This window comes from Zootermopsis nevadensis, unplaced genomic scaffold (assembly GCF_977971745.1).
Source record: "Zootermopsis nevadensis isolate Lab colony 2312 unplaced genomic scaffold, Znev_1.0 Znev_ptg000022l, whole genome shotgun sequence".
NCBI lineage: Eukaryota > Metazoa > Arthropoda > Insecta > Blattodea > Termopsidae > Zootermopsis > Zootermopsis nevadensis.
In genome coordinates this window covers 22,856,482-22,869,946 of record NW_028259154.1, presented here as the reverse complement: position 1 = coordinate 22,869,946, position 13,465 = coordinate 22,856,482, and the positions used below count along the sequence as shown (strand labels likewise).

The 13,465-nt window shown below is 36.7% G+C and overlaps 2 protein-coding genes across 2 annotated transcripts in view; one reads left to right on the top strand and one right to left on the bottom strand.

Moving 5' to 3' along the window:
* Positions 1 to 13,465, bottom strand: part of MCTS1 (malignant T-cell-amplified sequence 1 homolog) — a 399,788-nt gene that overhangs the window by 268,710 nt on the left and 117,613 nt on the right. The window lies entirely within an intron of this gene.
* Mip (Myoinhibiting peptide precursor) overlaps positions 1 to 13,465 on the top strand; it is a 63,085-nt gene that overhangs the window by 38,306 nt on the left and 11,314 nt on the right. Inside the window, exon 2 of the mRNA XM_087353600.1 lies at positions 4,722 to 5,122. Coding sequence (XP_087209726.1) covers positions 4,739 to 5,122 — 384 coding nt within the window. The 5' untranslated portion in view covers positions 4,722 to 4,738. The remainder of the gene's footprint in view (positions 1 to 4,721; positions 5,123 to 13,465) is intronic.

Genomic DNA, 13,465 nt, shown 5'->3' with positions numbered 1-13,465 from the left:
AAACCACCATCAAACTCGCAAAAGTAGTATGTACCGACGTGACAACTCCCACAGCTGACATCGCGAAACGAAATTTTTATACAACCGGTGCGTAATAGATTCTTCAGAGCATTTTCAAATAATTTAGATCGATGAACATCAAAAATGTCGCAAATTACCATTTATTATTCTGACGTTAAGAGGTTTCAAGTATGAAACTACTTGTTCTCTTATTTGGCTCTGAAAGCAGTGTAGAAGGGCGTCATTGAATTTGGCGTATGTAGTCTACGTTTCACAATCCTTCGCGCTGTTTGTAATATTCCTTATTGAAGTAGAAATTCACCCAGAAATTTAAAATAATATACATTTGTAGTAAATTATAAAAATATCCGTAGCAGACTTCCGCTATTCTTGGGTCAAACCGACATTCCGCGGCACGTCATTTGGGAAAGACAGGTTTGTAATTATTACATATTATCGTGAGCCCCATTTTATTTTAAAGATCTTTTAGTGCACTCATAAATAAATTTGCTTACACTGTATATATATTATAAATTAAAACAGATCACATCAGTTACGTGCTATCTCTAGAATAAATTGCTTGAAGAAATATTTTAATATATCTACAACTGTAAAATCTACTACATTAACGGATGCATTTACATAAACGTAATTAGAGTTTGTATCCCAGTTGCAAATTTCTCTGCACAATCCACAACACTTGCGTGCACCGTACATGCCGACAACGTGTAGAATCACTGTAATTACATCGGCTTATCGTTTGGCATTTAATAGGAAGAAGCTCTTAAAATGCCGTGGAAATACAAGTGTTTGAGACCAAACCTGGAACGACTAGCAACCCAAGTATGGTAATAGCATCACCACTTCAAATTAATTAAAACTGATTAAAATCTCTAGATAACTCCCAGCCCCCCCTCCACCTCCCTCCAACTCCGATGTGATGTGATTCGACTCCATGAGATGCTAATCTGCAATTTGCTGGTCTCGGACAGAATCCTACTACGTAACTTCTTGAATTAACTCACCTCGAGTTGGAATATGCTTCACGTTAATTGTCTCCGGTTAGGACATCCGCACGACAAAGTTAAAACGAGTACATTTTACAGTCGTGAAAAAGTTTACGAAAGACAGGTCTAGTGCTCAAGCTTCCCCCGTGTCCCACCTAGAGGCTGGAAGGCAGCGGACCACGTGATTAATATACAACTTCATATGTGGCAGGTCCCAGGTCAGAATTTCTGCCCGGAGACCGAGAGCCTGAATTTTTTCATTAATTTCACTATCATCTTCAAGCATATTCTGTAACAGCTATTTACAATAGCCCACGACCACTTTCATAGGCATCCTCATTACGTACCAACCCAAGAATTAAACAAGACAATGACCGTGCAGATCTCACCAATCAGTCGAGTCGCATCCAGTGCCGACGGCTACAATGTGTGGAATGGAAATAGCATATTTACTAAACCAAGTTTTTGCACTCTTTGTAGCATGAAGTCATTATTAAACTATTGATCCTTAATTGGATGCAGAAGCTGCCAATTCCGTCACAATGTTGTTATGCACACATTATACTTGGATGCAGTCTAATTCCCCTTCTGTGTGAACAGTACAAAGCTAATATCAAAGCAGCAACAGGTGTCTGTTAGAAAAGTCTAGTTGCAGTATATACCTACATATTGATATCCCACAAGTCAACATTTTGATATCGCGTAGTTTTGCAGTTTGTAGCTTTGACATTTCCACATTTTGTCTGTCTATCGTACAATATAATGACATTTCCATTTATATACAGACTAGATACATTACCACAAATCAAATACAATTCGTGGTTAAATTAGGAGAAGAATAAATTCTAGAAATGATCTCCATTCTTTAGTTTAAAACTGTTGATAGAATGTCTATTTTTCAAGGTACTATAGATCAATAAATATTTTATAAAAACTAAGTAAATGTTATATTATTTTTAAGGAACAGTAAGTGTTTTAAAACAAAGTGTTCAAACAAATACGTAACTATGGCAAGCCTGCTATTTCTGCAATAATCTGGAGCAACAGAGAAGGACCAGTAAGCACTTCCTTCAGAACAGTCGGTTCCAGGGCTGAGATTCGACCCCGGATCCTCCGGAATACGAAGGATCAGGAGTGTTAGCTATTCGACACCACCATTCGGTCTCTAAATTAATTTCTGCCACATACAGAAACATATATTTTGAACAACCTTTGAACTTTATCGATATACCAATGACAACGCTGCGTGATACTTAATATTCAGCACGACCTTTAACTTGACACTTGACATCTATAACAACGTTAACTAGTTAAATTTGTAATTTGGTTTGTTTTCGTGCATTTGTACTTCCAAGACATATTTCAGAACTGAAATTGTCTACAGTCCATAAACGAAAGATGAAACGTTGTTATAGATTGTTATTATCACAGTGCATACTTCATTTCTAATCACAAAAACTTTCCACACTGCACGGGCTAGTGAAGTCAAACAGCCTGCCCCAAGCCATGTTGTTTTTACGAAATAAATGTCCCGTTTTACGTGTGTTTCCACGGTATTTCAAAATTTTCATTGTGGACAAACCAAATGTAATCTATAATTATAGCACACCATACGCGTACGTTCGTCCGGTGGGGGGGGGGGGGTGTCACCAGTGTAAGCGCTGAAAAAAGGCCACGGCTTATGTCTGCTCTCGTAGCTAAACCTCCACAATCGCTAACAAACTCAGGTATAGATCCCATGCATGCATTTTTATTGCGTTCTCACCTTTGTGTTCTTTTGTGTTTGGTTTAAAGCTTAATGTTGTAACTAAATTCTATTGAATTTGCGATGGCTGACATTTGTAATTCGGAACGTTAGGTTACATTTATATTTTATACTGGAAAATAGAAACATTCTAAGTGTAAAAAAGTGGTTTATAATTGTAATCGTGCAATCTTGACCCTGCTGTAGACTCTTGAAAGTCGACAAATTAGACACTTTTGTGCCCTCAGTGTGCACAGTGCACTAAGACTACGTACTTGAACCAAGTGAATGTCCACTGCAAATGGTATCTTTTTATTTTTTTGATCTTTCAGTAAAAACACTGGCTCCCTTGGAAACAATTTCTTTGCATGGAGCGTGTTTGGTTCCTTTAATCATTTACTTTATTTTTGTTTAAATTTGTTATGTTCTGTTTTGTATACACATTCATTAATCTTAAAATTATTTGTTGTCAGAAATTTTCAATCATCTGTTGTTTTTTTTAAATTCACGACGTTACGGAGGCTGGTTATGTCTCCGTCTTCAGGTGAGAGGTACCTAATCTGTTGGGTCCCTTAGAAAGAGCTAGTCTCTGTCACTGGATTTTAAGTGTAAACTACCCTTTAGAATTGAATTACATTTATTAATGTTTGTCTGTAATAGGATTTCAGCTACTCTAATTGAGAAACTTAAAACCGGGCAAGAAACCGATATTTATGTAAGAACATAACATTATAGTATATTATAACAACCGATAACATTTTCCGTTGAAATTTCAACGGGAGATACACTTAAATGAATGGTGGCACAGATCAGCATCGAAGCTGTAATTTGCGGCAGAATCTGGTACATTGTTCTTTCAGAGTCAAGCTGACGACAAAAGTGAGTCGGAGGTTTTGAGTAATATACAATCAAGAAACGCCTAGCCAACACTGGGCAAGGATAGGATTACTGTTACCCAAACCACGTAGAAATATTTTCCCCATAAATCTGGCCCTCCAACTTTCTGTTCCTCACAACCTTTAGCAATGTTGACTATTTCGACATGATACTATAACTAAAAATGCCTACAAGAAACATTCCTGACCTTGCAGTCAAACGAACCCCGGTCCCGTAGTCCGAAGCTAGTTACAGTGCTTAAATGACTGCATTGTTTTAGGTTACGCAACATTATTATTGTCATTATTGAGTGTTTTGTTTGATTTCATCAACTTATACGTTGTGTGTTCTACTTAAGTTCGATATTCCGTACAGTATTGATGTAGTAATGATCATAAAGGGAAACACATCACCTGGCTTTTAGTTTGACAATCCTCTTGTCCCATAATGGATATCAGCTTTGTCCGATAGCCACTCTTAATCGGCCATTCAATTTTAATGTAGCCGTGCACGTTACTTGTATGCAATTGCTATTTCCATTCTCGTGCAATCAAGCGAAAAATATAATTGACACCTCTAGCCTCACAATACCAGTTCTGCATCAATAATTTATTTTTGTATGTCTACACTTGACAATAGAAATACGAAAACCTGCTATTCACCAATAAATTATAATTTTGAAACAAAATAAGTGTGACACTGTCCATTCCAAGTTTAGAGTAGAGTATAAATATTTTTAAATTTATATTTACGAATTTAAGAACATAATCGTTTGTCAGTGGCTGTAAAGTTCATTCTTAAATTGGACGGATATGAAAATGTATCCAATTCCTCCGACTATACTAAACTAAAACAACTAAAAACCATAAAGGCCATAAGTTTTTAAAACTGTAATAAATTACTATGAAAACATTTAACAAAACTTCATATAATACTAGGCTCCGCAAAGAAATAATTTGCGTTATAGGCCTGGAATCTGAAATTTGTTAAGCTATGGAATAAGGAATAAACCATCTTTATGCACAGATTGTCCGAATAATTCCAAACGTCGCTCAGACCAATCTGAAACAAGCACATCATCCGTCATTTTGCAGGCCACTCACCAGAGGAGATGGAGTACTTTGCAATACCAGGTGTCATCTTATGGCTCCTCCTGCTTGCCGTGTCTCCCAGTTCCCAAGGGGATCCAATTTCTGATCCAGCGAGAGTCCCGCCGGGATCAGGACCCAGTGGTGGAACGCTGAGTAGAGCGCAGGACGTCCCGACACAAGTTCAAGGGCCTGAAGAGGACAAACGAGGGTGGAGAGATCTTCAGGGAGGATGGGGCAAACGGGGCTGGCAGGATCTTCAGGGCGGATGGGGCAAACGGGGCTGGCAAGATCTTCAGGGCGGATGGGGCAAACGGGGCTGGCAAGATCTTCAGGGCGGATGGGGCAAACGGGGCTGGCAAGATCTTCAGGGCGGATGGGGTAAACGGGGCTGGCAAGATCTACAGGTAAGAGTCTATCAAAATATGAACATGTGACTTAATTGGTAATGAAAGTATCACACTCATTTCCTATTGGCTTTACTTTTACATGGCCACAAATTTGGGCCGTTTTGTAGGTCCTAACTTTCAGTGCAAAGACCTTATCAGAATAAAGATGTTCATTTATTTCAGTATCTGTTCGGAAAGTTGTTTTTGCGATCAAGACATTTGTACATGGTATATGCGAAAAATCCGTGGTCATAATATCATAATCTCTGCGCGGGCTAGAATCTGTGCCTGATGTTTATTTTTATGGTCCGGTAAGAAGCTTTAGTCAAACACAATTCAGACTAACAATTATTTATTTTAATCCGTCTTATCACAATATTTAAAATTTCTTATAATTAAGATAATAAAATATCATTGATGTTCCATATCGATTGATCGATTTACATTTTGGAACATCTTTTACACAACATGTTTCAGTTTTTATAAAACCATCATCAGGTGTAAAATATTTACGAACTTAAAACTCAAATATGATTCCATTTGGTGATGTTTCATGCCATTTGTTTTTCAATTTTGGGCGAGGTGTTGTCTTTTCTTAAATTTTTTATCAGATGTACATATATCGTATAGGTGTGGGTCAATACTGGCTGTCAGTATTGACCCACACCTATACGATGACAGTAGTACTTCTGGACATATCGGAACAATCACTCCTACATCTATGACCGATATGTACATCTGATAAAAAATTTAAGAAAAGACAACACCTCGCCCAAAATTGAAAAACAAATGGCATGAAACATCACCAAATGGAATCATATTTGAGTTTTAAGTTCGTAAATATTTTACACCTGATGATGGTTTTATAAAAACTGAAACATGTTGTGTAAAAGATGTTCCAAAATGTAAATCGATCAATCGATATGGAACATCAATGATATTTTATTATCTTAATTATAAGAAATTTTAAATATTGTGATAAGACGGATTAAAATAAATAATTGTTAGAATATTCACAATATGACGCAATTACACTATCTTACAATTCAGACTGACAAGGAATTTTTACATAGCACCAAATATATAATACTTTTACTTCTATAGTCCTATATGAGTTGTGCACTCAGTTTCTTTTCTGTTTATTTATGTTTTATCCAGCAGATGTTGCTGGGTTCCGTGGGGAACGGGTGTAATTAAAAAAATATACATCTCTTCCTCCTTTTTTCAATTAATTTAGCTATAAATTCCAGACGTTTTTGTGCACAACAGTAAATAGGTCAACTCTGCAAGTTCACGCCATTGGTATGATTTTATGACGCACCAAGTGATTCAAATTCTGTAAACTCCAGCAAAGTTTGCAGTTTGCTGACACTGGGGGGTACATCCAGTTAACTGATAAATACAGGAGACTGTCAGTCCTTGCTTTCCGTGTAAGCCGATTAATCACTTTCACACAAAACTGCAGGGAGATATGGAACCACGTACGGATACTTATGAAAAGACCATTGGTATTGCTATATATCTATCAGTGTATTACAGATTATGTTAGCTAATGGATCTATTTATACTCTGATAATAAAACTGTATTTCACTTCATAATTTATATGAAAACTCGTGTGTCCTTATACTACATGAACTGAACTTTGTGTGTTACGAGCCTGCGATGGAGAATTGAAAAATTACAACAAGATTCGACCTATGTAATTTTTATATTTTAATGGATACAACGTTTTGCAGTAGAATGTTGGTATCAAACAGCAGAAGTAATAAAGTTACAAAAACCACACTAAATGTTTTGTGCGCTCATACTGTAAGTCCAAAATACATCTTGATACTCGAAGCAAGATAACGGTACTCTAAATACATGTTCAGAACGCCAAATTTTTGTTTCGTTTCGAAATGTCTGGAAAGGAAATGCATTTTAAGGATCTTTTACTATTTCTTCTAACCCATTTATACTGACGTTCAATTACGGCAGATACACTAACGGATGCAATGCTACGATATTAGTAAATTTAAAAGGCCAGTGGATCTCTGACGTCAGTGTCGAATTAATAAATACGTACAATGGTATAGAGTTCGCTAGTTCCGTTTCTCGCCACTTTACTATTCGTTGTAGGTGGAACATAATTAATGTTACTCTTCTATCGGGTAAAGCAGATTTTTAAGAAACCTGATATGGGTTCAACTTGCTTTCTTTTGCACCAGAAGTTTTAATTGGTCTGCGTGAATATAAATTAAATTTCACATACGAACTTCTGTATACATCCCTCCAGTAGAGAATTTAGACGAAATAATTTTAATGGTATTGAAGAGAAATATACAGGCAGGCAGGCAACATCCCATTATAAATTAATTTAATGCAGTTGATTTTCCCACGTCGTCATGATAATTCTCCATATTGTTCCTTTATCTAGCTCGAGGAAAAGACTGAGGGGATAAGCACATTTCTTATTCTGCAGTAACGTTAAACTGCGAATGTCATAAATAACATTAACCACTCCAGCAAGAGGGGAATTTGCTGCCGTCCATCTAATTTTGACCCCAAAGCAGTGTTGTTCGCATCAACGGATAAATTAGAATGCTGCGACCAACCCAGTACTGGCCCCGGTCCAAATTAGAAAACAAAAGCCCAGTTAATCCCCAAAGCATTTGTGACAATGGCTGATTCATTACACTGTAATTAAGTCCGTCGTTGCTAATTGTCTGAGATTTATTTAAAGTTTTCTTAAGCTAGTAACGATATATCGCATGTAAAATTCGACTTACTTTATTGTGAATCATTTTGCTTATTTACAATAACAGTTAAATTGTTATTCGCCAATATTCTGGCAGTTACATCATCACAATATTAGGGCCATATAATAACATTATTTAAAAATAATTTCAGCATACACAAGGTTTCAGGAGTTTATACCATTTAATTATTTAATAATTGTCATTTATTGGCGGATATTTCACTCTTTGGCTGTCCACGATGAGCCTCTTTGCTTTACTCGCTTCATTTTATGTGAAGAAATAACCATTCTTACCAATTACCTGCGTCTGCTCAGAATTCCTGACTTTTGAATAAATTTATGGTGTGTCAAAATTTGCTACAAGTATCCCTGTATTTTTATTAATGTTCTGCCATCAGTAATACCAACATAAATGACGCACACAATTTTCATTGGAGCCTAAAATAAAGAATCCACGTAGCATATAAGGAAAAACAATATTAAAATGGGTGTCAACTGTTCATGAATTGAACTGGATTAGAGAATTTTAGAATAGGTCTAATGGGGAGGATTCATAAACAGGAACATGAATCTCGTTTCTTTAAAAGCAAAGAATGAGCACTGACTAATAACTAGCTATCAGTCACTGGAGGAAGTCATCTGTATCATTAAATCAGATAGTGATTTAGTAGTTAGCTGCAACTTTTAATTTTTAAATGGAGCAAAGGAGGGATTCGACTGGTATTAACAACGCCCTTTCTATTTGCGTTGTGAAGTAAGCTGAGGAAATTAAGCAAATACGACATAAAACAGAGTACTCATATTTCAAGTGCCGTAATGAATCTGGGAAACACACCGGAGTAAGAAAATGCAGTACACATGGCATTTAAACAAACAGACCAAATGCAGCAGATCTCATGCAATTCCTTTATTACTTGTGGAAACGCTCGGTTCATTAAGAAGCCAGGACGGGAGGACGGACCAGTTATGACGCGCAGCGTCCCGAAGGAGCAGAGTGTGTTGTTCAAATAGATGTGGCAGCGAGTTTAATTCAAAGCAGTTAATGGGAGTGCCCCACTGCGAGGTGCAGGAAACAGGCAAAGAGATCGATCAACAGTACAGCCTTAAGACGGTCCAACACATGTAAAGATTTCTAGGTAAAATTATTCTAGGTGGAAATATCCTTCAAATTACCACAAATAAATAACGTGTGATGGTGTAGTTTACATTCATCCGACTCAACAGAATTTTCCTAGACGGTAATAATCATTCAACTTCCATAGAAGTTGGAGAGTTCCTTGATCAGCTAAACTACTATCAGCTCGTAAGGAAGACTATGCATAGTGAAGTTATATTAAAGCGCCCAAGTATTTATACGACACTGATAATAGATCTCGTTAAGATCTAGGTCTTCTATTTGAAACATTCAGTGTGGTTAACATTTATGGAAATATAATGTATAATTGTGCCGTATATTCATGTTAATAGCCAAACAATAGAATTCTATGGAAAATAAATTAATATAAAGATCAATGACTCACACAAAATTGCAAAATATCGCAATTTCACTGCGACTTAAATACAATTTTTCTCCTTACGTTTACAGTGCAGCCGTGCCTTCTGGCAGAAAAGAAGTTTGGTAGATTTTAATTATAAGTAATGACGCATTGTTTCTCGAAACGTTTACATCTCTTTTCATTCAAAATTTCATATAAAACAGGCTACAATTTGCCGTATTGTCTTTTAATTATCCTAATTTCATTAAGACTAATAGACTCTTTACCACATATACGTTACAGCTTATAAATTTACCTTCCAATTACTCCCTGTTCTTTGACTCCGTTACATACATATAACGCCGTTACCAGAATCTTCCATCATCCTTATTAAATTGAGCACGTCGCCCTATTTATTAATCGATTGTTAAAATTAACAAATTGTCATCTTTAACCATTGCTTCTCCTAAAAACACAACTGATTTTCTTTATAAGCAACAGATTTTTAATGAATATGTGCGATTACTAATTATATTTTATAATATGAGCAACGGCTCTAGCTTTTCGCTTTCAAAAGAAAAAAAAAAATATTCTTTTCCCGTGCAAGTTACGGGCCTATGACTTGATTCATATTTATGTTACATAAACACGCTATTTTAATTGCCACGGCTGTATAAGGTCCAGATTCAGTAGTCACGATGAAACGAAAATGTGGAAATGTTATCATATAAGGACGCATCATAATGTCAGCCAACTGTTTCGCTTACAGTAAAAATTCAGAATCGATAAGACAAGTCTACTAGGTATATTCGCATCTAAGCTGGTTAATATGTAGAGGCGCGTAATTTATATGCCTACGATATGAGATATCACTCAAATCAAAAATACTTTATCTCCGTGATTAGTCAAAAAGCATAACATGAGGCATAATTGGAACATCGCCTGTTCGATTGTTTCATCTTCTAAATTACTGAATATACTTAGACTTTATTTGACAGTGGCTGTCCACTCTAAAATGTGTTAGATTTGAGGTTATGACGCTGAACATATCGATTTTTTTGGACGTTTATGTCATCTTGATAGTTCGACCATGAAAATAGAGACGGTAGTTTCTTTTAAGGGAATCTACGTACGTGTCTACACGGCTTCGCAATCCAGAAGAATGTAAGTTAAAATTTTCGTGGCAATTTTTATTTTATTTCTGATTCGTCCAGTGTATAACACCCATTATGCTATTTAAGAATCCATGAAACTACAAACAATGCAACCATGCACACTAATTGTGTAGGCTGCTGAAAGCCTGACGAATTAAATAATATATTCTGAGTCATACGGTGTGGCAGCTAAGGTGAACAAAAGCTAAATAGATTTATTGATTCGATTTAGGTTAGTCTTTAACAATTCTTAGGTTCTCAATTGTTTCCCTGTCTTTAAATTCACCAGTGCATTCGCCCCTTTTCTCCATTAGGTTTAATTAATTCTGGATCTGAGTTCGCAGTGGTCGTATCGTTCAAGCCTGGTTCAGTTTACGTTCAGAATTAAATTAACAGGTGTTAATTTCCTGTTCCACAAGAATCGGGACAAAATAGACTTCTCTCTTACCCACTCGATGAATTTCAAAGGCAGAGCACCAAGGCTACATAACTTCGTGTCCGAATGAAATGGTAATCCCGTTTATGACGAGTTCTAACCTGGGGCGGATTAATCCAGTGGATTCAACCCTGTTCCTATAACATTGATATTAACATTGCCCGCTCATCTGCGACTAAGCATTCGAAGCGGTCTCTTCCCTTCAGGAATTCCGGCCAGAATTTTTATATATATTTATAATCTGTATCCACTGTGCCTCATGTCAAGAGCATCTTATATTATATAATATTCAGTAAACATTTTGTATCTAGCAAAATCTTGTGTTTCGCCAATCTGCGACGCCGTACAAGAACACTGTTTCATTTCTAACCATGGACCCAGAGCGGTTACATTATAACTGCCATATTATTCACAATATTAAAAAATTGTTTATTTATAATTTTCCAAAGAGTGTATATACACAAGAAAATTTGATTTTCAAATTTTTAACAAATTTATCTCTGGAATATGTCCCTAAAGTAAATATTTCTATATCATTAATAAGAATCTAACTGTGAAATTAAACAAAATTATCATGGATATTAAACTCGCCTCGTACATACTGTCAATCAACACAGAGCTGCAGCCTCCGCTATCCTTCAAATGCTAATCCGGCTGTATAGCTTAGAGTACGTTAAGTCTGTTCTGTATGCGAAGGGATGACTGCTTGCGGTCGGTCACTCAGTCATCATCTGTCGCTCGTGCGTGTCGGCAAGTGTTTGAGGAGTGATCCTATCGGAGAGGAAGACGGCTGATACTTATTCGCGGTATTTAAACATACTTTCAAATGTGGCCAGCAAATCGAAATTGCGTCAGGAGGTACCGGTGACCCAAAAATTTGTTGTTGTTTTTTTAAGTATCAACGAATGGATCTACAGATTTGAATAAAATGCGTAAGGTTGCTTAAATATGTAAAAAAAAACATTTTTATACTCACTGCTGTGAGAATCTGAAGTCTGAACAGTCTGCATAACCTAATATCATTCTCGATTTCCTTATATAATGAGCAAATTTTCAAAAGAAAACGAAAAATGAATCAGTTTCTACTTCATAAGAGTATTGATTACAATGAGCGGACATTAAATTTTATACTTGTCAGAAGCTTTAGCCTGCAACTCCCAATACCAAATTTCATTAAATCCCGTTTCGTATATTCAGTACTAAACGATAAGGACAGAAGGACAGACTGACACAATCTGCACTTCCATAACTTTAGTGCACATGAACACGAAAACGTGACGACTGCCGTCCAATTACTGGCACAATCAGAGCTTCAAAACTCTCGTATTCTTCCTACTGGCCACAAATCTTCGTCGCCTGCTAAGCCGTCACAACCCTGGCGTTCATATTTGTAGCCATCTCACGTTGTAGATGCTCAGAGAAGCTTCTAGAAGCAGGAAGATTTCGTATTGGAAATGTGACAGACACCGGCTACGAAGCCACAGAGTGACATCGATTTTCCTCTTACGAATCTGATATCTGCACATTCCGAACTGATGAGCCAAATATTTACACAAACACTTGCTACACAATATGTGTAGTGCTGCAGGATATCGAGATTCTCCGACTAGCACAGTCTCGTCTCATTTCTCACACGATAATCGACGCTCTTTTGACACATGATACTCCAGTGGAGGACTGAGATTGTTTCCTTCCACCATACACGACGCCGTTGATTGTCAATGCATTACAAGAATAAAATTAACATTACACAGAAAGTTCCAAAAAGTGCTTGAGGAGACTACTTTGATTTAAATGGTTCAATATGCTATCATAAATTCTAAATGAATAATTACACAGATAGCTGTTCTGTGCATTATTTGTAACAGCATGATGGTAGTCAGGTACAATATCTGAAAATCACACTTTTACCACGTTTCTAAATTAGAGCATACAACAAAATCTTTGCACAAAATATGTGGCTGAATTCATGATCTATCTTCATAACAATTCACACATGTCAGACATCAGCTGTCCATTGGTTACAGACGATGGATTTACACAAAAAGTGATGGGATGCAAAGAGTAGTGTAAGGACCACTGCCACCGGGTGCAAACCCAATTGCAGTAAATAAATAATAATAATAATAATATTTTTCAAAAGGTTTGTTCCCTTCGTAAAATGTTGCTATTCTCACCCCGCCTCATAAGTTCGAATGGTCACGATGTTGGCGTTACTAATTGGTGCGAATTAAGTAATACGATGAGACGCGTCTTAACTGCATGATCATCATACAAACTTTCATGGAAGTTGTTCGCTGGCTCTAAAGTTACAACGTGGGGACACACACGAACGAACTAACGGATATACACATGTAGGATCAATACCACGTGTCAACATGATGTACGGGCCCATTACGCTCTTCCCTTAGCAGCGGAAATTGCCCATACTACGAAATAAAGTTAATTATCTCGAAACTTTGCTCATTTGTTAATTTAGTTACTTGGAGGGTTGATGAGTTAATTGTCATAGTAAGATGTCTGGACAGTCTCTTGTCTCGTATGATTGGTACCTAGGT